Source organism: Vidua chalybeata, chromosome 8, assembly GCF_026979565.1.
Source record: "Vidua chalybeata isolate OUT-0048 chromosome 8, bVidCha1 merged haplotype, whole genome shotgun sequence".
NCBI classification, from domain to species: Eukaryota; Metazoa; Chordata; class Aves; order Passeriformes; family Viduidae; genus Vidua; species Vidua chalybeata.
The window spans coordinates 4,877,003-4,900,416 of NC_071537.1; the positions used below are offsets into that span (position 1 = coordinate 4,877,003).

At 44.1% G+C, this 23,414-nt stretch overlaps 1 protein-coding gene across 7 annotated transcripts in view; it reads left to right on the forward strand.

Moving 5' to 3' along the window:
* The first annotated feature begins 1,811 nt into the window (after positions 1 to 1,811).
* FGFR2 (fibroblast growth factor receptor 2) overlaps positions 1,812 to 23,414 on the forward strand; it is an 81,215-nt gene continuing 59,612 nt past the window's right edge. For 2 of the 7 annotated variants that reach the window (XM_053948913.1, XM_053948915.1), the window contains exons 1-3: positions 4,074 to 4,151; positions 6,332 to 6,585; positions 22,606 to 22,680. In XM_053948913.1, coding sequence (XP_053804888.1) covers positions 4,090 to 4,151; positions 6,332 to 6,585; positions 22,606 to 22,680 — 391 coding nt within the window. In that variant the 5' untranslated portion in view covers positions 4,074 to 4,089. Of the gene's footprint in view, positions 2,155 to 4,070; positions 4,152 to 6,331; positions 6,586 to 21,625; positions 21,893 to 22,605; positions 22,681 to 23,414 lie in introns of those variants that run through there. The other 5 variants (XM_053948916.1, XM_053948917.1, XM_053948912.1 and 2 more) reach the window with 4 other exon arrangements.

A 23,414-nucleotide genomic window follows, 5' to 3' on the forward strand; every position in this document is an offset into this window, starting at 1 on the left:
CTAACTGCTATGAAAGGCTCCCTGGGCCCACTGAGATCTCTTGAAGCCTAAATATGATGACAGAATTGATCTCCCTCCCACCCCTTTAATTCCAAACATGCTTCTGCTTTTCTCAGATTGAGGAGCTGGGCTGTTGTGGGCCACTTTAGGAGAATGTGGCTCATTTAAGGGAAAAGGCTGCCATTGATAGACTGCTATCTTTTCATCCTCCAAAAGAATAAATTCTGACAAGTGCTTCCAGACCTTGGAAATAGGTGTTCTGATTTGTCATTTTTACTGGAATGCTTCCTTTTCTTTCAGAGTATGCAAAGATATCGATGAATGGGGAAAGGTATTGCAGCTTCCTGTGCCAGACAATAATTTATGTGAGAATGTGTTAACAATGTTTTCAATGGGCGATGGACATGCCTGGTGCTGGGAAAATTGGATCTTGACTGTGACATCTCAGCTTCTCAATTAGAACATTCAGATGTCTGTTGCTTTAGGAACAACAAAAAAAAACCACAAAAACAAAAAACTAAACCTGTGTTTCCAATCAATTACAAATTTGTCTGCCATCCCTCATAAAGACTGCAGTAGTGGTGGGAAAATACATGCTGGGAGGTAAGTACATACTCTACAAAAACTTGTTTTCAAGTTTTTGGTGTCTAGGTATGTGTAAATAGTCTTACACCACGATGTGTGGCCTCAGTCCTTGAAAATCCCCTTGATCAATACCTCACACAACATATAAAATGTACAGTAGAGCGTAAATAAAGTAACATTAAATTGATCAACACTGATTAAATTTGAGGCAACCACCACTTATTGATTTTGTTGTCAAGCTGACTCTACACAAGCATTACACAGACTCCATATTCAAAACCTTTTAGTTGATGGTATCTAAAGTAAATGTTTTATTAAGCAAGGATCAGGCTAAGCTATATTGAATTCTGAATGCCCATATTATGCAGTTTTAAATCTGTGTGTCCAAACAAATGATGTTTGCATAACATTTCGACAACTTTTCCCATTTGGGCACCACACAGGTATTAAAAGTGCACTGTCAGACCAATTCACGGGGCAGCTGGAATCAGGCTTTGGACTGAGAAGTTCCTGAGGGTGATTTTTGGAGCGGGTGTTATCCAGCTGCCCTCTCTAGATGGAACTGGCCACAGGCCAGCCGTGGCTTCTGAGCCAGAAACACTTCAGGAGAGCTTTCGGGGACCGCTGCTGAGCTGGTACCATTTTTGTGCGAGGATGCAGATGCTGCCCAGTGCCGGGGTGGCGGTGCCGCAGCCCAGGTTCACCCACTGCGGTGGCGCTTTCCGCGCTCCCCACCTATCCTTTCCAACCCGCTGGAAAACTTTCGGCGGAGCGACCGTCCGGGAGCTGCGCGGGGTTCCTCCCCTCCAGCCCCGCGGTCTCACCGGGATGAGCTGTCCCGCTCCCCCGGGCCGGCAGCGGCCGGAGCTGGGGATCCCCTGCTCCCCTCCTGCCCCTCTCCGGTGCCGCCGAGTGCGCCAGGTCCGCGCCGCGGGGGCATCCGCGACCCTCGGGCGGGGTGGGGGCTCCCGGCTCCGCACCTCCGAGGGCCGGGCGGGGGAAGGGGCTCGGCGGCGATTGGCAGAGCCCGGCAGCGCCGTCCAGGAAACGGCTCGGGTTGCAGCGGGGGGAGTGACCGGGGGAGGAGGAAGGAGCCGGAGGAGTGCGCCGAGAGGGGGAAAGGGGGGGAGAGAAAACCCACCTCCCACCCGAGGGGGCTGTCGGCGTGACAAAGCTGCGGCGGCTCGGGGCGGGCGGCTGGATGGAGCGGAGCGGGACCCGCGGCGCGCTGCTCGGCGATGCCCGCGCGGGGGAGGAGGCAGCTGGCGCCGGGCACGGCGGGCTCGCCCCTCTGAGGCGGTAGCCGCTGCGGCCGAGCCAGGGCACGGCACGGGACGGGGCGCCGGGCCGGCTCCTGCCTCGCCTCGCCGCCCTCCTGCCTGCCCCGGGCGCGTCCCGCGGGGGATGCGCGGCGCTGCGCCGCTGCGGGCTCGCCAGCCGGGGCCGCCCGCGCAGTGACCGCGGCCGCAGTGCCGGGAGTTTCGCCCCGTCCCGGGAGCCGCCGCTCGGCACCGCGCCCCAGCCCGGGAGCCGCCGCGGAGCGGAGCCCGCCCGGCGCTCTCGCCGCAGGTAAAGGCAGCGGGCGGGCCGGGGAAGGGGCGGCCCCGGGGCAGGGCTGGGGGTCCCGCCGCGTTCTCGGAGCCGTGTGCGCGCTCCAGCGCTCCGCGGGGCTCGGGGGTCCCCCGGTGCGGGGCTCGGGGCTGCCCGGGGCGGGATGTGCCGGTGCGGGGCTCCGTTCTGCTCCCCGGTGGAGCTGCGGGTCGGGATGTGGTCGCTCGGTCGCCGCTGCGGTGCGGGGGGAAGCCCGAGCAGCAGCGCTGTTCCCCTGCCTTTCCCGCATCCCCGTGGGTGTCTTTGGGGATGGTTCCAGCGGTGACAGCAGGACGGGCAGCACGGGCTGAGGAAGGGGGGCTCGGTCCCGGAGGAGCAGCCCCGCCTCGGTACCGACCCCGGGTCGGAGGCCGGTCCTGCCCCGCCGTGCTGCGGGAGCGGGGCCGCGGGGCACAACCGCCCCGTCTGAGATAAGGGGGGAGAGAAATCGTCAATGAAATATATATTTAAATGCAAAACGGCCCCTTCAAACTGGGACCCATTATGCGTTTGGTGTGAAACGCTATCAACATTTAAAACTTTATTGTCTCCTTTGTACCAAATCCCTGTAAATCTTCCACTAGCCTTTTCTCATTTTCATCTGAAAAGCCTGTTTGGGCTGAATAGACAGCAATCAGCAGCCTCTGGACTTCTCCCGCTCTCTGGAATGTCAATTAAAATGCAGATTTCCCCCCCCCCCCCCCCCCCCGATCTCTTGGTGGCAAAAGACTTGAGAAAAACAGGATAGTCCTGGAAAGCAAATGAAAGAAGTTCAAACAATGAAAAAGTACTGAAGCTGCCAGCCGGTTCCCATTAGTCCTTCAGAATTAATGTTTAATAGCTGTGATGCTCAGATTTGCTTGGCGATTGAACTCTGCTGAAGAGTCTTGTTAGATATATATGTCTATGTATATTTTTATAGGCGGATGTATATTTCTGCATTTTCTGTCCATACACAATTCCTCTGTTAGTGGAATTGTGTATATAAAGCTGATAGCTTTAAAGCTTCATCTACCTGGATTTTTCTGACGAAGCTACTGGGCTTTTAGAGAGCTTGAGGTTTCTTTGTGGAGGGAAGATCCATATTTCACTCAGATTTTGCTATTCCCCGCCTAATTGAGAAAGATGCTGAAAAGTTATACAGTGAGCAATGTATTGATTTGGTTAACATACTCTACAAATCGTACTGTCCCTGGGGAGTGATAAACATCTTATAAACAACAATGCAAGTAGATTAAAAAGAACACTGAGCATTGAATTTAATTAATGCCACTGCTGAACAAGTACTACTTGTTTGTGTGTGCGAGTGTGTTTAAACTGAAGTGCAGCTTGGAGGAATTTGGTTGGGCTCCCAAACCAGTCTGCTTTCCCATGCTTGTCAGTTTGGCAAAGAAAATTTGGGCAGGTATGTGACGAGGTGAAAATTGACTTGATGAGCGAGTGGCAAGGAGAGCCATCAATCATTGGGGGCTGACAACTCCTCCCCAAAGTGTAGGCTGAGAAGAGAGACAGAGTTCCCTTTCAAGGGGAAAAATAAACACTACGTGTGGCTTTCACTGAGTCTGAGACTCCAGGAGGGATTATGGTATTGTAGTCAGGAAGCCAGAATTGTGGAGGCCAAAAAGCATGCTGGGGCTGTGTTCCAAACATTGAGATAGAGGTACATAATTATCCAGCACAGGAGGTCTTTCCAGGGATTCGTCCCACAGCAACTGTGGCAATTAAACTATGAAAAGAATTTGGTTTCGTTTCATCTTCGCTGGACTCCACTTCTTTTGGGAGAGGGCAATCCTTGAAGCCTGTCTGCTGTCCTGGTGGTAGAGTGCTTTGGCTCCATGGATGGGTGCAGAGCTCTGATTTTTGCATTGTTGCACCTTCGCAAGCCAGGAGTTTGGGTTTGCTGCTGCCCTGTGGATGAAGAATCCCTTCTTTCTGCCGGCAGATGTTGAGGTGCAGGAGGCAACAAAAATCTTCAGGTGAGGAGACGCGTGGCCAAGTAGCTTTGTGCCGCACTTCAGGATTTAGGATGAGGATAGGAACCACAAATGTGCTTTCAGTGGCGTTTAGTGTAGTCTGAAAATCTGAAACTGCAAGAATGTCAGTGGAATTAATGCTCTTGGAGTCTGAAATACATGCTGGCGTTCTGGTATGTTTTCTTTCTGCAAAACCATGATAGGATTTTGCATTTATCAACATAGACTTTAATCAGAGTTTACAGGATGATTTATGGGAATTAAATCAGCATTACACCCAGGCCGTTAATTAGGGGTTTCTACCCACTTTACAGCTGGATAAACTGAGCTAAACAGGCTGCCAGACAGCGAGGTGGGCAGTGGACCTGGGTGGTGGCATCCAGGGGGGCTTGCTGCGCTCCTGCTCCACACACAGAGCTGTCCCAAAGACAGAGCTCTCTTCAGCTCTACACCTGCTCTGTGCTTATTTAGAGAAGGGCTGGGCAAGCTCTTCGCCAATGTTTGTTCAGTGGTCTGGTGGTGTTTTCGCTGGAAATTTAATGGTAGTTGCTAGCTTGTGGTCTGGGATGCTGGAGCCAGGCTGAAATCTTTACAGGAGGGACAGGGCTTTGAGGTGATATCAACGGAGTTGGAAAAAGCTTGCCCTGAAGTAGCAGGGATTCACCTTGTATTGTTTTCCTCAAGTGATTTATTTCTGTCATCCAAAACCTGTTTCTACAGTCTCCAGAAGTTACTGTGTATAGTACCCATGACAAAAGATGCCTCAACAGCATTTGTGAACTTTGTAGCAGCTAGCACAAGGCTAATAAAAATCAGAATCAACTTTTTAAATTGTTGGCATTATACAAGGAGAATCTGTGTCCCTGTTTCAGCATGCTGAGGTACCACACCAAATCTTAATGACAAGGAGTTTGGAGAAGGTTTACTTTATCTCCACTCTCCCTTACATTTTTTTTTTTTTCTTTTAATTTTCAAGTGTTGAGGGCAGGAGGGAAAAAGAGGTTTTGTGTTATTTTTACCCCTTCCAGACAAGTGCTCTCCAAATTTCAGTTGAGTTTCATCACATCTAAGATGAATCATTGACCAGATTAGAACAATTGCTGCAGTTACTTGTTTTATCCATTGACTGAGGTTTTACTTTTATTTCTGAAGCGGAAAATCAGGTCTAATTTTCTGCTTGAGCTGTTAAATCACCCTGTGAGGAGGATGCTCTTCTGACCCTCACCTGGCATCTCAGTGTGGAGGCAAGAGGGTCCCCTGAAGGGAGTGCCAGTTCCTTTGGTGCCACTTCTCTGTTGGACCGTGGCTGGATTATCACTTAACTTCATCCATTTAAATTTGTTTTATTGTGAATAAGATAGACTCTTTTTTTTTTTTCCCACCTCTGAAAAATATATCTCAATAAGCATCATTGAGAGACTGAGCAAAGAAAGTTTTGTGCACATAGCTTGGCATGTATGGATGGAAAGTGGTGATTGTGAAACAGCAATCTATACCATATTTTATACAGATTTTAAATACCTGTAATGCAGTGTAGCAAACCAATATCACTGCAAAGACTTGAGCCTTTCACCTGACCAGGACTCAGGGGCTTCCAAAGGAAACTAAACTGAGTCAGAAGAAGTTACATCCATGGGGGAGCTGGAAGTCCTGAGTTGAAATAGTCTTACAGATTTTTCCAAGTCTAAGCAGTATATTTGTTCAACTGTTTCTTGTGGAAAATTACTGAATTCCTACAAAATCATCTGGCTGCAGAACTGCCTAGGTGAAGGAATGAAAAACAAGGCAAACTTACATAAACCTTCAAACAATAACAAGAATATAATTTGTATAATTGTGGTAATTTTGTAGCATTACAGGTTATATGCCTGCACATGTGTGTGCCTCTCATTTTTTGAAAACCTGTATGTTTTTCTGTCAGTAAAATAGCTCTCAATATGTGCTGAGAAGTGATTTTGTAAAAACAAGGAGGACTTGGTTACGCCTCAGGTGATGATGGAAACTGCTAACAGAAGATGAAAAGTCACTCACTTTTCACATATTCTTGAAGCTGGAAAACTATTTTTCCCATCCTCCTGCTCCCCTCCCTCTCACCTCAGCTCTGTTTGAGGCTTTATGAAGGTTTTTGGTTTGTGTTTGGAGATGTTTTTGCTGACAGTGTTCAATCTCTCTCCTCCCTGCAGCAGCAGTCGTTCCAAGGGAGGAGGCATTACCCTGGCCGAAGGCACGGCTTTCTCTCCATGCTTCTCTAGAGGTGTTCAGATGGGATTAAAGTCCACATGGAGATATGGAAATGGACCAGGAATTTACTCTAAAAAGATGGTCAGCTGGGATTTGGGTTGCCTTATCTGCCTGGTGGTGGTCACCATGGCTGGACTTTCCCTGGCTCGACCTTCATTTAATTTAGTTGTTGAAGACACCACGGTGGAACCCGAAGGTAAATCACTCTCAAATACTTCATTCCTTAAAAGAAGTTAATTTAAAATGCTTGGACATGTGAAATAGAAGTCAAGATCTTTCCATGCACTCTGGTAAATCTAAGGCAAGTAACAGAGCAGCCCTGGAGAGTTACGGTTTCTGACTTTCCCTGCTCTTGCCTGGGCTGTGTTTGTAGAAGCGTGTGTTTGTTTATTCTTGTGCAAGCCAGTGGTGTCAGTGATTTCACTTGGGACTGTCATCACGTTGTATAATCAAAGTGTACAGATGAAAGTTTTCAGGAATGGGTCTTTAAGGAAATCACTCTGTGGCACTTTCGTGCTGTTGTGTGTTGCTCTCTCAAGGAACAAAGCGGATGAGTGGCTGCTGCTCTTCGGGATGGTCTTAACCTGAGGAGTCCAGAGAAAAATTAATCTCAGTAGTTTTCATTTGTGAATGTTTAGTTTTGCCAGGCACGCTGCAGAGATGCTATTGCAGCTTTGTTGGTGTTTGTACTCAGGACAAACTTCCCTGTTGCTGTTAGTATCCAGGCACAATCCGTGGTGCAGTGTCTGGATCACAAGTTCTGAAGGTGTGGATGTTGAGATCTCAATAGAAGGGCTGGAGTTTATTGCTGTGAGAGCAAAGGCCAATCTAGACCTTCACGTTGAAAGAGGTGTTTTGATAAAATCTCCTACTTTTAGCCTGCACTTTTTGGTATGTTCTTCTAGGTTTATCTGTTCCTCAAGCTTTGCAAAGTGGTTTTCTTCTCTGGAGAGCTCAGGAGAGGCTGCTTTTTTATTGTTGTGAGCTGATTGTGTTGAAGAATGATTTTACTGTGTTGTGCTGGATCATTCCTCCTCTGTGAGCATCTGGGGGAGGAAGTGAGGCTTCTTTCATAAGGTTGTATCTGCCTTTTGGAGGAGTGATCACAGTTCTAATAACTCAGCTGTCAAGCTGATCTAATAGTCCACAGAGCATTTCTGACCTGGCAAGCTTGCTGCAGAGAGTTTGGCCGTTACACATTCTACTACTCATGTCCATGGATGCAGCTTCGTTTTTATTTAATAAATATTCATGCAAAACTTATTTGTTTCTATCCACTGCCTCTAAAAATAGACGTCACCAGCTAACACATTTTTAGAATCCACTCCAAGTACATTTTTATTGATGGCAGGGGATGAACTATTTAGAGGTGATGAGCCCTCTTCCCTAGCAAACATTCCTGAAAAAATTTCTCAAAGAATAGCAATATTGTCATCTGTCAGGCACAGAGATTGTTGATAGCAAAAATGCTTGGGTTTTTTTTCTCTTTTTCTTTTGAAGGTAACCTGAGATTTAAAAAAAAAAAAAAACCTCTTGTTGCCACTTACTGTATGATTTGTTAATTGAACATCTGGTGCCTTTTTGGCTTTCCAGGAGAATAACAAAATCATGATTAATTCTGGTTTCAGACTGGCTTTGTAGTGAGGTCCCCTAGTTTTAGGGTTAAGTCAGAAATAATGTGGTTGAAGATTGGTGAAGTGTTTTATGGGATGAAGAGTAATATTTTTTGAATGGTGACTGATAATTTTGCAACTTTTCAGGGAAAGTATAGCTTTCGTTATTTTGGAAAGCACAATTTGAGAATATATGTGTCTTACACACTGATATATAGGGGGTGGAATCTGGGTTTTATCAAAGAGTAAATTGTTAAAAAAGATTTAAAACTTCTTTCCTGGGAAGGAATGTTACTGATGTGAAACAATTTTTAATGTGAGAACTCAAATCATTACCAGAAACAAGAAAAAAAAAAAAATCAGAAAATGCTTCTAAGTTAATGGCATAATAAGAGCTTTTATGCTGCAGAATACAGGGAACTGTGTGGGATTTATATCTGAGATTTGGGAAATAAAACCTCCTTTATGTATTTCATTAAACCCTTTGATAAGAAAAAACAAACCAAAACACAACCAAGTTTTTACACAATCACCTTCTCTGGGTTCTATCACTGCCACCCACAAGCTCTCCAAGCCCAAACCAAAAAAAACCCTTCAAAAGATCTCTTCAAAGACAGAGCAGACTTCTTTTTTAATTTAGTAAATGCCAAAACGCTTTGGACACAGCTAATTTGGGGGGTCAGGTGCTCCAATAATGTAAATTTTCAGTGGGGCTGCTGACTGCAGTCATTAGAGCTATGACATTTCATGCCAGCTGAGAAGGTCGGCAGGGCCATGACCTTTGGTGACATTTGCTGATCTGCTCCTGAGTCTTCCTTCATGGACATGCCCTGAATTGTCTGTATTTATTTATTTATTTTTAATACATGGTGCTTGGATTGTTATTGCTTATTGTCTTAGTGACTCAGACTATTGGAAAAGCTGTACACAACATTGATGGGAATTGAGATTTGTTCCTTTGGGTGTAATAGAGAAAATACCTTCTCTCAGCTGTGCGTAACTTTAGGGGCATTTGCAATCATTTTCTTCAGATTATCTGGCTATATATAAGAAATGCTAAAGTATGTGCTTTAGTTCAAGCAGTATTTATCTAGCAGGGTAATCAGCTGATGGATATGTGCAAGATGTCATGCATTAAGGGGGTGCTGTGCCTTTTGGCCCTTCTCAGTCAGTCTTGAGTAAATAAATATCCTTCCGTGACCATTGGGTATTACTCTGGTCCTTTTGAAAGTGTTTACACTGAAAATAGCATCGTGATCCATTGTGAGTGGTAATGTTGGTGCTGATAATGTGGGATTCTGAGGATCCTGAGTGTGGTGGATCTCAGCTGTGGTGCTTTATTCCCAAGCAGTGATGGCAAAACTCAGGGCTGTTGAGCTGTGGAGCAGAAACAGGACCTGTAGGACTTCTGTGGGGACTGTCAGCTCTCAAATTATCTCTCCCATCAAGTGTTTACATACATGTTTTTTGTCCTAGGGAGCAGAGAGACTTTTTCTGCTTTTAAATATTTAGAAACAAGCCTCCCCCAGCGTGTACAAAGGCACCATTCTCTCAGCCTGTGTGTGCCCAGGCCTTTGATGATAGCCAGCGTTTCACAAGGGCTCTGACCGCACACATGGGTTGAAGCGTTACTTTGTGAACTGAATAATTAGTTTAGACATATATTTGATAAATAGTGAGCTCTCCCTTGACCTCCCCTTGCCCAGGCTGTGTGTTCTCATCCTGCTGGGGAGCTAATTTGGTCTCTTACCCACATGCAATGCCTTGACACCATCCTTGGAGCACCCACTCGGAGCCCCCGCCCGGTGTGGCGACAACGCGTTTCAGCTCTTTTAATTTAGGTCAAATTTCAAAGGATTAATTTAAGCTTTCCACAAGGGACAGCCTATTTCTGTGTCCTGTGGAAAGCAGAGTAGTTCAGAATGGTCCTACATTTGGGAGATTCCCAGGAGCAGCAGGGAAGGGGAGAGACCCCCTTTAGCGGGCGATGTGTGCTTATGGTGGAAGTGAATAATGAGTTTTTCTATGGGATTTAATCAGTCATAGCCACTTGCTGACACTAAACAACATCCAAAAATAAGTATGTTCAGCAGAGTATCTGCCTTTCTGCAAAAATGTTGAGTCTTTTGAGCAACATACCTTTGTTTTTGTCAAAATGTTGGCAGTGCTTAAAGATTAATGTCACCTGTGGTCACAGGGGTCAGCACTGTCCACTTGGAGATCCTTCTTTAGCTGCTGTGACCTGCCTGGGTCAGGATGTGGGATTTTGTGAGGTGCTCCAGTGTGTGGAGGACAGATGCTGTGATGGTGGCATGTCCCCTGTCCCACTCCCTAATCTGGGGTGTCCCCATGGGTCCTCTCCAGACAGTGCCACCCTGCCGAGAGGTCACAGGGCTGGGAGGACCCTGCACATCCATCATTTTCCTGGGACAGAGGTGGTGTAGAAGCACCAGAATGCTGCTTCTAGTTTGGCAGGAAAAAAATAAAGCAAATGGTTCACCCAAAATTTTGAGTGTTTTATTTTGGCTTTTTCTTTTTTAAACAAGAAGAGCGGCTTTGATATCTGCGAGTTAAACTAAGGATTCAAACCAATTACTTAAATCAGAGTCAGCTTCATCTTTTTAATTTATTTTCCTTTTAATTTTATTTCATGGAAGGGCAATTATTAAAGCCCATTATGGAGGAATGTGACATCCCCACAGCTTTGGGTGAGGGCTGGCTGCCCTTTCAGGGATCTGGTTCAGTAAGTTATTTGGCCCAGTACAGGATTTGCTAGCTGAGATTCTGGGGAATTGTACAAGCAGCCAGATTAAATCAGTCTTAATGTGTCCATTCTGTGTTTAAAATCTGCAGCCCTTTAGCAGGGGCATGGTCTTGAGCTTCAAACTAATTGGACATGGGTAGGGTTGTTATTTACAGTCAGCGTTGATGAGACACTGGGAGTTGGTAGTCTCTCAGTGTGGCTACTATTTTGCAAAGTAGCAGAAATAATTGCATGTTTTAGGCTTATCTGCCATATAGTTGAACCTTTTTGAAGGAGTATAATAGTTATTAACTTCTGGGAATTTGATTCCTTTAGTGAGGGTTTGTATTTTTTGGTTGTTTTGTGGGTTTTTTTTTGAGCCAGAAGATTTTCAAAGATGCTGAGTTGTGAGGTTTTTTTATCTTTTTATTCTTTTTTTAAAAACCACTTGTATAGCTAAAACTCCAAACCGGCGGCCGACTCCAATGAATGCATAGTTTCCTAATATTAAAATAGTTCTTCCTTGGCAGGGAAATAGCAACAAATTTCAGGCCATAGCAACTTTTTTACAGGCAAGTTTGAAACTTCTGAAAGCAGAATTTACAATGAAAACGCTGACATCTCCAGTTATGCAAGGCTGTGTATGCATGAGAAGATGGACTATTGTGGTATTTTAATAATAACCATAGCGTAGCTCTTAATGAGCTTATTTCTATATCCAGCTTCCCAGCTTCACTAAAAATGACCTTTAAATGGCTTTAAACAAAAACATTCAGAGAGTAGTGTTTTCTTAAAATGAGTATTTCGTTTAGGATTGCATGGGAGTGCTAGAAAAATATGAACTATGTCATTTTCTGTCATTTATAGAGAAAAATTCCTCATTGGAAGTGTCAGGTTTTCAAGTGTTATGCATTTTGAGACTCTTCAGTATTGAAGCTTTAGAGTGAAAGAGACTTTCTTCGAAGCAGTGCTCCTTGAGCAGTTTAAATCTTGTGTTTCTAAAAGAACCATCACCCACTTCAGCAAGTTATGTCTTGTCTTTGTGTAATAGCACACCTGGTTTGACTAGAGGAGAAAATTTATTTCAGTGTAGTTAAAGAAGTTAAAGAAGTGCAAAACTGAGGCTGAAAGGGACCGTGAATCCCAGCTGGACAAGTGGGAACATCTTCTGCAGAGGACACTGATTTGTATTAGTGGTGGCGGTGGGAAACGGGGCAGTATTTGGTTTGGCACGGAGCCTTCCAGTGTAAAATCATCCTCTGAGCAATTTGGGGACTGATTTGGAACTCAGACCTCTGAGTTTAGGTTCAGCAAGATGCAGGGTGTGTTTGCAGAGGGTTTTTTTTCTGAGAGACTTGGCACAGCATGCTCCCCAAATCACAGACGCCGTCTTGCAGTACCAGGGACTAAACTGACTTTTAAACTGATTGAAAGAGAAGTTGGAGCAACTGAGCAACTTTGGAGCGACTTTGTAAGAGTCAGATGTTAAATAAGGACCAGATTTGCAGGAGTTCAGCAGCCAACAGCTCCTGTTATAATTACGAAACGTGCACTGGGAGTGCCAGAGCTGTTCTGGAAGTTTGGCCCTTCGGGTTTCAGTGGGAGCTGGGAGCGTCAGCAGAACTGCCTTGGCATTTGCTCCTTGGGGACTGTGCTTCCCAACCAGGACAGTTGCAAAACAATAGATTCTGTAAGAGAGGATTTTTTTTTTATGTGGATTTTTTTTTCTTTCAAAGCCACTATATAATTCATAAACTGATTATGTATGTCTCCAGATTGTCCTTTCCCATCTCTTAATTATCACTGGTGGTTTCTTTGTTTTATTTTTTTTTTTTTTTTTTTTTTTTTTTTTTTTTTTTTCCAAAGAACCCTTTTTTAATGGGTTTGTTTTTCCTGGACTTCTGAATATCAGTGCACCTGATACTGGGATGCATCTTGCAGGCTTCATTTTCTGCTGGTTCAGGTTTTTTTGCCTCTTGTCACCACACAAATGCAATTATCCATATCAAAGAAAGGGACAGAAAGCTGAATTCTACAGCGCTGCTTTGTTCACTTGCTGTGCTATTATTATTTTAATTGTATTTTTAAAGTGACTGTAAGTGAAAGCATTTGGTGAACCCCAGTGAAGCTGAGGAGTTGAGACCTGACCTACTTTCATTCCCCTCCTCACACGTTTTGCAGGTTGTGTGTAATTATTGCTTTTCCTCCCCCACAAAAGAACTGGCTCATCAGTTTGGGACATTGACCGTGTCAAGCAAAGCCACAAGAAGTGGGAAGAGGGGAAAATTCCTTTGTACCAAGCAAATGGCTTGCATTTGTGAGGCTTTACTGGAAAGAGAAATGTGATGGAGGATGGGAAGGGAGAAAAATGAGCATGAGAGGCTGGTTGAGGATGAGAAAATCATAGTTTGGGTTGTATTTGAATTTTATTTTTTTTTTCTCTTAGCTATTCTATTTTGCTTAGAGTTTTGTTACATGGAAGGAAAAGGTAGGAAAAGAGTTTTGTGACACCTCAGGCTTTCTCCCAGGGGACTTGTGGCTGTTTCTGAGTGGGGTTGGAGCAGGATGCTGTGGCTGGGGATGCCTTGGTGGGCTGCACCCACCAGGACAAGACTGTAGGAAGTTCTGTTGTTGTTGGAGGGACAGAAATTGATCAGATCACCATGAAACAACTTCATTTTTAAACAGTAATAAGAAGTTGAGGGGTAAAAAAACTCATGCTATGCTTCCTTTAGGACGGGCTGAGTGGAGAGGTGAGCTGCTGGCAGGACCTGCTGCTGGGCAGGAGCAGAACCTGCTCTGGGAGACTGGCTTTGCAAGTTTGGAAAGTGCCCTGCTCAGTGGCTCAGTGTTGCAATATTTAATTTGTTTCAAGGAAAGTAATATGACTTCTAATCCTGAATGCCACCTGACAGTTCTTGAAAATAATTTTAAACACCCAGTTCAAATTTTAAGTACTTCTTGAGCATGGTTTTGTTAAACATTGTTTATTCATGAAAATTAGTGCTGTTGAGATACTACAATATTGAAGTATCCAGATTTCCCTGGTATTGTTTACTCAGCAGGGTAACACAGGTATTTCAGCTGTGCAGGATTAACATGGAGGCTCCAATAAATCTGCAGTGAAGGACAACTCAGTAATAGCTCTTCTGGCAATTCAGAAGCATTTGAACCTCTTCCATTAGCATGGCAAAGTGCCCAGGAGCCACTGGTACTGTCAGAAGTGACGGAGGTGTCTGCAAGTTCAGGTGAAGCATTGTGTTGCCACCTGGAAAGGCAGGTAGCCAGCCTGGCTTTTCACTTCAGGGCTTGTGCTGCTCTTTCTTTGTCCCACTGGAGAGTGTCCTCTGTGTGGAGCTGGAATTAAACAAGTTATGATGCCTCTTGCCTAAATATTGCTCTCGGTTGAAAGGGAGCCTGGTATGCCTTGATGCTTTGAAGTGCTTGGAGAATATCCCGTGGTTTATACCCGTGTGTGTTGTGGATGAGACTCTCAAAAGTGCTGAGAGGATGTTTTGGGGATATTGTTTCCAGTGCCTATTTTCAAATCCCGCTGTAGGAAGTGGGGGGAGATGAATTTCGGGGGAACAGGCAAGATGAGACTTCCAGACGAGCTGCTAAAATTAAGAGGATTTGTATAGTCAAGTAAAAATGGGACCGTGTACAAAAGAAACAACTGCTGACTTGCTTGTAGGGAATCTGAATAGATGTTCTCTGCATCCAGAACTAACACTGCAACATTGAATTGTGCAATTTTTAACCTCCCAGTTGTAATTTATTTCTTTTGCACATTGAGCAGTAATAGTCTTGAGTATGGACTTTGGCAAACCTGGAAGAAAAAGGTTCTGTTTTTATGTTTGGATCTATGCTACGTTCTGTTCAGGTTTTATGTTGCTCTTGAAATGCAAATAAAGAACCTGAAAAAGAGCTACAGATTGGAATAGATGGAAGAAAATACTAAACCCAAGAAAAACCTTTTGCAACCAAATATACGTGCTTGTATGCTTTTCCAAGGCTGTATATCCTATTATGGAGCCTTCCCAAGCAGACTTTAAGGCTGGGTTGAACAACAGGAGCTGGTTTAATTGCTCTGCCACTTGGTTACGTGCAGAGCTCAGTCAGGGAGATTTAAAGTTCTGCTCTTGCTGAAAGAGGAAACAATAAGAAAATGTTCCTAGTTTCAAATTCTGCTTTTTTAGAAAGAGAAGATTATTTTTTTTTTTTCAGCTTTTCATTTGAGGGTCTGGCAAAATGTGATTCATTTCCCCTTTGTATTGTATAATAGATTACATGAGAAGACTCTTCTGTAATGAGTTTGAAGAGCAGTTAATTATTTTTGAGATTGTGTTACAAGTGTGTTAGGTTTGTTGTACTTCTCAGTTCACTTAGCAGGGAAAGTCTCACTCTGTTCATTTAGGCAGATGGTGGAGTTTGAACAGAAATGGTCAAGATTTGATGCCTGGAACCAAGCATTCACATCCTGAAGATGGCCTTTAGTTTCTCATCAAACTGATGAAATTACAGATGGCAGCACAGTTTGGTGTGGGTCCTCAAGGTTGGGGATGCTCTTTCCCTCCATGGTTGCCAAGTCTTCCTGCAGAAGCCATCCTGGTGCTTTCCTGTTTCCTGCCCTATCTGGAGGCCAGTCCTACGGTGCTGCTGTATAAAGAACTCTCCATCCTGCGAGGAGCACACCATGCCGAATGGGGACAAACAGGAAGAAGTGGCAGGGCAGTTCCCAGCAGCAGGAGGTGGCCTCGCTGGTCCCTGCTGTTTACTTTGAACTTGGCATGCTCTGAGTCGTCCCTGGCCTGGCTTCCAGCAGCACAGAGCACCCGGCCAAGCCCACGAGCATGTGATACTTGGCGTTTTTGACGCAGGCTGTGGTTGTGCAGCCGTAACTCAACAGTCACGTCTATAAAGACAGGTAGGAGCAAGCAGGCTACGAGTTGTAGGAATTTTTAATCTCTGCTCGAAGCCTAGACAAGTATAATTTCTTTCTCTTTGGGAATGAATCTTTCCTTAACCACGGGGTGAGTGAGACACATCCACCCAACTGCTTGGCAGCTGTCAAAGCCCTGATGAAATTTTTCATGTCCCTCAGCCCTGGTAGCAAACCTCCTCATGAGGTTTGGTCCCACTGCTCTCCTCTGCTGGGTGTGATGAGGTCTGGGTGGCTGTAGCCAGGGCCAAATGCTGCTGGGGGGCTGTTACCTGCTGCCAAGGAGTATGACCCAAGACAGATGGGATATAATCACATGGGGATAATTTTTGGTTTTAGCAGAGGATTTTTTTTCTTGTCCACAGAATCTGGCAAGTGCTCACCAGTGCACCAAAGTGCTTTGTTGCTCACCAGAATTTTTTATTTTTCTAAGCCTTCAAAGCTTAGGAAAACAAGATATAGTGCAGTGTAATATTTTCCCTCGCCCATGATGACATTGGCAAGTTATTGCAATTGGAGGAGATTCACTTTTTTTTAGATGGTTTTAGTATATGTAGCACTCAGTACGAGTTGACGTGGTGCAGAGGTCCAAGCTCCAGCAGGTCAGTGTGGCTGGAAGCTCCACACTTGCTGGAGCACCAGACACATATGATGTGGCAATTTTATTTTGCAAATGTTCATTTCCAGGGCAAGAGGATTATTCCTGTTCCTTATGTAATTTTGTTTTTGTTTTGTTTTTTTTGGACTGGTTTTACCTTTTTACCCATCAGATCATTATGTCCTTATTCTATAAGGATAACAATACTAATGAACATGCCAGGAAAAACTTATTTTGGAGAATCTGGCACTTCATTTTGTGAAAGTCTATCAAATAGATCAACCCAGGAGTTTCTGGTAAAGGAATGATTAAAGACTTAGAATCTGCCATATATTTATGTTTGTAACCATCACGGATAGCTCTTTCAAATTTTGTGTTTGAAGCTTTTCTACAAGACCCAGATCTTTTTAATCAGATTTGACCAACTAATATTTTTATACATTAGATGGGGGGGAAATGGTTCATGCTCTTTGGAGTCTTGTTCAGGGACAAGGGATTTAAAAAATAATAAACTGTTAGTGTTTTAAAATTACGGGAGGAACTGTAGCAATTTGGAAAGTGTTTTATCAGAACAGAGACTTCCTGATGGTGCCTGGTGGAGGCAGAGCTGGGCAGAGCTGGCAGCTGGCCGACAGTAACAGTACAAATGGGACAGCAGGAACCCTGTGGCTTTGGGGCAGCTGATGGATGAATTGCAAACACTGTTTTGTGCCCCTTTGTCTAAGGAGCCTTTGTTTTGCTGTTGGCTAATGGGAGATGGTCACCATGGCCAGGAATGACTCTCTGCATTCTTAAACTGGTGGCTGTGTCTTTTGCAGGCTGATTTTATCCTCCATTGTCAGAAGAGGGCATGGAGATCCTCTTAACATTGGTCTGCCAGCTTGAATTAAGGGAGAGTCCCATCCTCTTGCCCCTGGGAGGGGTGAGGGAAGGCTGCACACCTGACTGGTGATACCTGGGCTGCCTCCTGCAGAGAGCCTAAAGCCTTGGGCTTGCCTTGCAAAGTCATGAGACCTATTTGACATCCCCATTCCTTGTTGTTCATCCAGCGTGGCCTTGCTGGACTTCCCTCAATGACAGGAGAACCATGAGGAGGGGTAGGAGAAGCAGCAGTGGTGGTGGTGGTTGGCAGCCCGGCGTTCCCTGTGGGGACATTCAGTTTTGCAATGAACCTCTTGGATTCCTGACAGGTCAGGTCTGTTGACCCTTCTGGGCACACTGTGGTGAGTGTTTAGTTATTTACTAAAGCCTTTTGAAGTGAAAGTGGCTTGATGGGGTCTGAGGCTTTTGTGTTCTGGAGAGTTGTGTGAGAATCTTTGCTGGAGTTAGCTATTAGCTGATAGTTTCATTATTTGGCTCTGTAACTAAGTAACTAAATGACTTGAGACTTAAGATAAGCAGCTCTTTGTTAACATTTTATTAAATAGAGACTAATAATAATGATAATAATTTAAAACCTAAGGAAGTAGAAACCTCTCAGTGACTGAAATTGGAACAGAAACATGATTTAGAATACAATTGCATATCTTAATAATCTGAAATAGAGCAGTCAGAGCGTCCCCAGTCCTCTATTGTGGTCATGGCTTTTATACAAACAGTCTTTACTCCACTTGATGGCTGGATGGCATAAGCCATGCTGTGAGGCTGTATGAGCAGGCAGAGAAAAAGTTCACAGCTGTTTATTTAACAGCAGCTTGGTTTTCCACGGCAGTATTGTTCTACAGCTCCACCTATAAAGTTTAAATACATTGTGTGTGCCACTGTTACAAATAAGGATGTAGCTGAGAGCAGAAAATAGCAGAAGCAGTGTTCCCTGTCCTGCAGTGTTTAAGAACACCCAGAGTCATTCTGCATGTGCCTTTGTTGCTTGTTTGGTGTTCTGAGGGGTGACAGACAGGTGTGATTCACCTCAGGTAGTGCATCTCTGCAGGAGGAACCAATGCCACAGTTACAGGATTTGCAGGATTTGCTTAAAAAGGAATCTTGTGCCTCCTTAGAATCAAGGAATGGTTTGGATTGGAAGAGACCTTTAAGGGCCATCTTGTCCAACCTCCCTGCAATGAGCTGGGACATCTTCAACCAGAGCAGTCTGCTCAGAGCCCTGTCCAGCCTGGCCTCAAATGTTTCCAGGGATGGAGCATCCACGGCTTCTCTGGGCAGCTTGTGCCAGTGCCACCCTCATTGTAGAAACTTCTTTATATCTAACCTGACAAACCCAGCAAAGGGCTGGGTCACAGGCCTCTGGTGATGGCTGAGGATCCAGTTCCAAGGCAGAGCTTCCAAGAGGGCTGGAGGAGCTGGATGTGATTGCAGGTCATCAAGCCTTGCCTGGAGAGCAGGGACAGAGCCCTGCTGTCAGCCACAGGGGAGCCATTGGTTTGATGGTACAGCAGGGACATGAGCTCAAACTTTGTCCCTAAATTTCAGAGCAGTGCAAAAATCCTCGTCTAGTGTCCCAGGGAGAGTTAACTTTGCAGCATGGGTTGTTTATGTGCTGCTGGGAATTTCTGAACAGTTTGAACTGGTTGATTTTCGCAGTGAAGCTGTTGGGTGGATTCATGCCTCAGATTCCCACCTGTTCTCTGTTTGCTTTTGGGCACCATTTCAAACCCACATTGGAAAAAAGTTTATAGGCAAACATTATAAAAAGTGACAGTCTTAAGTGCTGCTACATTCTAGTTTGGCAACACAAAGGCTTACCTGAAATAACTCACAATTTCCAAACATGACTTCATTATATCATGACAACACTTTGCTGCATCTTCCCTGATACTCTAGAGAGAAAGAAATGGAGGAGGATAATATATACCAAATGCTAATACCTGTTTGAAACTTGTTTTTCTTTAGTGTACTAGTGATTTTCTTTGTAAAAGGATTTTTTTAATTGTAGTTTTGAAATAAATGACTGTTATCAAGTTTGGATTTGGATTTGTTTTGAAAGACTCTGCAAATTTGGAGTTAGTAGTTTAAAAAGAGATGAAATCAGGGATATGAATTTAAAAAATTATTTTCATTTTAATTTCCTTTTAATTGTGTGTGGGCTCATCCTGTGAGTTTCCTGGCACTGTTCAGCAGAAGGCTCTAATGCACTTAAAGGAGGTTTGAGGTATCATCACCCAAGGTGGCTTTTAAAGAAGTTTAAACAAAGACATTTTTAGTGTCCAGTACATTGCTGTCACAGTGCAAACTCTGTAAAAGAATTTTTTTTGCAGGTAGAGCATTACAAAGAAGTCTTATTTAACTTCAAAGTAAATTAGGTAACTGGCTTCAGGTACCTTTTTTATTTGACAGTGAAATCTAATTAAAAAAATCTCAAGCAGACTCAAACACACTCATTACTGTGATGAAATATATGTAGAAAGGAGCCCGTGCTCCTTCTGGAAATTTGATTTCTAAGAGCATAATGTGAAACACCTCAGTGAAACACCTGCATTGCAGACCTGTGGGTTCGTGACTGTATCAGCAAGACTGAATTAATTTAGAAGAGGTATAAATCTCTATTGGAGCCTATCCTAGACTCTTGAGATGGAACTCTGCACGCTAGGGAGTTTAGAGACCTTGTTATAAAATCTAAATCCTAAAAACTCTACAGTCTCTGTAACTGGTCGTGTTGGGATGGGCTCCATGTGCCACCTTGGTGTGATGTGTGTGTCAAATCTGTTCTTTGAGAAAACATGTTTGCCCTAATGCAAAGGCAGGAGAAGCTTTGATAGGGCACGTTCCTGTAATGACAGGATTGCAGGATGAGTGGGAGAGAAACTGGGTCTCAAGTACATCAGTGGAACCTGATACCTAAATGCATGAGTCCCCCACCGTGCTGGACCCTTCTGGTGCTCACAGAATCATATTTCGAGTTGGATTGGACCCATGGAGACCATCAAGTCCATCTCTCTGCTCCTTGCAGGGCTGCACAAAGCTCAACTGCTGACAGAACTTCAGCATTTCCAGACTCCCATCTCCAGGCCTGCTCAGACGTGGTGCTTTTTTCAGGCTTCCCTGTTGAAAGTGTGATACAAAAAATGACAATCCAAGGAGGAGGAACACTGGTTTCAGGGTTTTGGCATTCTTAGAGGGAAGTATGCACCCTCAGAGTCCCAAGCAGACAGAGAGGTGTTTTATTTGTTCCTAGGCTCACAGCTGGTGCCTGTGCAGGGCAGGACGTGTCCGGGGTGCGCGGGGAGCAGATGTCTCTGTGCTCTGACCCTCCCCATCAGCAAACAGAAGATGCCTCTGTGCTTCTTTCCTTTATTTACCATTCCTGCCACCCTTGGTGAGGCCCTTGGGAGAGGGATAGTGTGGTGGTAGGGAGAAACCAGTTCCAGAAGCAGTGCCTGTCTGTGGGACAGCCTGAGCTCATCGTAGGTGTGCTGAGCTGTCCCACTGCACTGTGGAGACAGCCTGGAGTGCCCGGGGCTGCAGTTCCTTTCCCCCTGCTGAGAGCTGGCCCTGCAAGGGAGAATGAAGCTCTAGTAACTATAGGCAGATGTAGTTTTCCAAGGATGTTTTTTTGGAAAAAGACTGTGGTTTGACATTCTTCTTGTTACCAAAGGGAGCTGAAGGATGAACCATTTCGTTCAGAACTTCTGCGCATACTTCGACTTTGAAAGCTTTGCTTGTGCTCCTGGGTTTCTGCTGTATTCACTTGGGAGAGGTTGTGAAATAAATAATGAAGCAAAAAAGAATTTAAAGGGAAAAGTTACTGCCATGGAGAGAAGTGCTTGTTGCATAGAAGGCAAATGTAGAGACTTTGTGATGGCCACAGGGAGAAAAATAAAAGGCATCATATATACTGTGTATAGGAACTCATGTTTATTAGCTTAGTGAGCGAAGGGGGTTTTGGGTATCCTTTTTTTAAAAAACCAGCATTTCCCAGGTTGTAACAATTTAAAAGCAACTTATAATAAAATCGGGTGGGGAAAGATGATTATTCATTTGAATTGTGGGCCCAGACACTAAGATAGAAAACGGAATTTGTCTTTTGAACTCCTCCATCTCCTACAAGGCCTTTGAAGTCTCCAGGTTCTGCAACCCTCATTGTCCCCTGCTCTCTGTGACCAATGAGAGGAGTAATGTGTTGGTATGGCACTGGAGACAAGGGACATGCCAAGACACTGATCAAAAGTGCCTGAGCTTTACTTGTGGTGAACTTCTTGAAAATAACCTGCATGTGGTTCAGTTTAACAACACAGAACACTGGGCTAATCTGGACAAAACTTTTTTTTTAATTTAACGTAACTTGATTTCTGTGGATAAAAAGGGCCTTCACTGACCTGTGTTGGAAATTCTCTCCTTTCCCTTCTCTTTCTTCTATTTTTTCCTCCTTTCCTTCCACCTTCGCAGAGCCGCCAACCAAATACCAAATCTCTCAGCCAGATGTTTACTCAGCACTTCCAGGAGAGACGCTTGAGTTGCGCTGTCAATTGAGAGACGCCGTCATGATCAGTTGGACTAAGGATGGGCTCCCTTTGGGGCCTGACAATAGGACAGTGATTATTGGGGAGTACTTACAAATTAAGGATGCCACAGCCAGAGATTCGGGCCTCTATGCTTGCACTGCTGTTAGGACCCTAGACAGTGATACTCTGTACTTCATTGTAAATGTTACAGGTGAGTGAGTCAAACACAGGTTTTTGCATGCAGAAGCTGTAAGATGTGATGTTAAGACAAATAATGACCCAACATGAAACACTAGGGCACAGTGAGTTAAGATGAGGTCTGTCTGTAGCTGTAAATTTTATCCCCAAATTTTAAATTGCATCACCAAATTTTTGGGGATCTTTCTCCTTGTCCTGACCCTGAAATAGGCTCAGTTTGTATCTACTCCTTTTTGCTGCATGGGCTCTACAGAGACTAACAGCTGCTGTAGAGCTCTCTGTTTTATGCCACTCCGACAGGATTAAATTAGACAGAGTTTCTGTGATGATGATAAAGCCAGTAGAATGAATACAGGTTTTTGTCCCCTGCATCAGAAAAGGAGAATGTGCGTTCTACATCCTTCAAGTTTAGAGATAAATTGTTCTGGAGATGCTCAGTTCTGTTCAACTGCATTTCTTTAACAGAAGTTAAAATATTAAGTGGAAAGCGATTAGCAAACTCCCTTGGGAAACTCTGTAGCACTTCAGGACTACTAGCTAGTTTTGTTACAATTTTACATGGAAATAGCACATTTTGTGGCTGGATTTTCTTTTTCTCTAGCTTCTGCACAACTAACATAAACACTTGTTCTTCTTAATATATAGTCTAAGATGTAGCTTATCAATTTGTTTTTCTGTAAAAAAAAAATAGGCTGGTTTAAAGACTTGGTTGTTTTTAATGTGCAGATGCTCTTTCCTCTGGGGATGATGAAGACGACAATGATGGGTCCGAGGACTTTGTGAATGACAGCAACCAGATGAGTAAGTAACAGCGAACTGCCAGAAGTCACTAGCAAGATTCACGTGGAAAATTATGTCCCATCTCTTGCACTCCTGTCTTCAGAGCTTCTTGACTGTTAACTGCATGTACTGTCAAATAGTGGTATCTTTGTCCTCCTCTGTTTTCTGTTTCATGTAGCTCGTAACTTGGAAAAGAAAAATAAAAATAAACTAATACTCTTCTGAACGTGCTTTTCTGGTCTGTACTTTCTTTTTTTCCCTTCTTCCTGGCATTTCTGCAGTTTCCTCTCTTTCTGAATAGAAGTTTGGTCTTTGTCTGGTTTAGACTCTCACAGATCAACTAGCTTTTCCTGAACCCGAGCAGAAATTCAACAGAAGAAACAAAGATCCAGCTCATTTTGTTAAAAGGTGGTATGAAAACTTAAAAAAAAAAATTAAGTTGTAATGAGGAAAATCCTTCAATCCCTAATCTCAGCAGAAATCTCCCTAGGGAGAATGGATTTGGAGACAATGAGGTTCTTTTGTCTACAAAGGACCTTAAGGTTTGTTGCAAAGAAGGCGATTCAGTGCTAAACCCACATTTTATGTTACTTGTATGTGATGAAAATGGGCTAAAAGAGTCTTAGACCTATCTGAATGCATTAAACTTCGTCCCCTTTAGAGAATTCGTAAAGCTATTAATAAGCTCTAAATAGAACACTCTCTAAGAGGAAAAAAACGTATGTAAAACTCATATTGGCTCCTTATGCCACTGT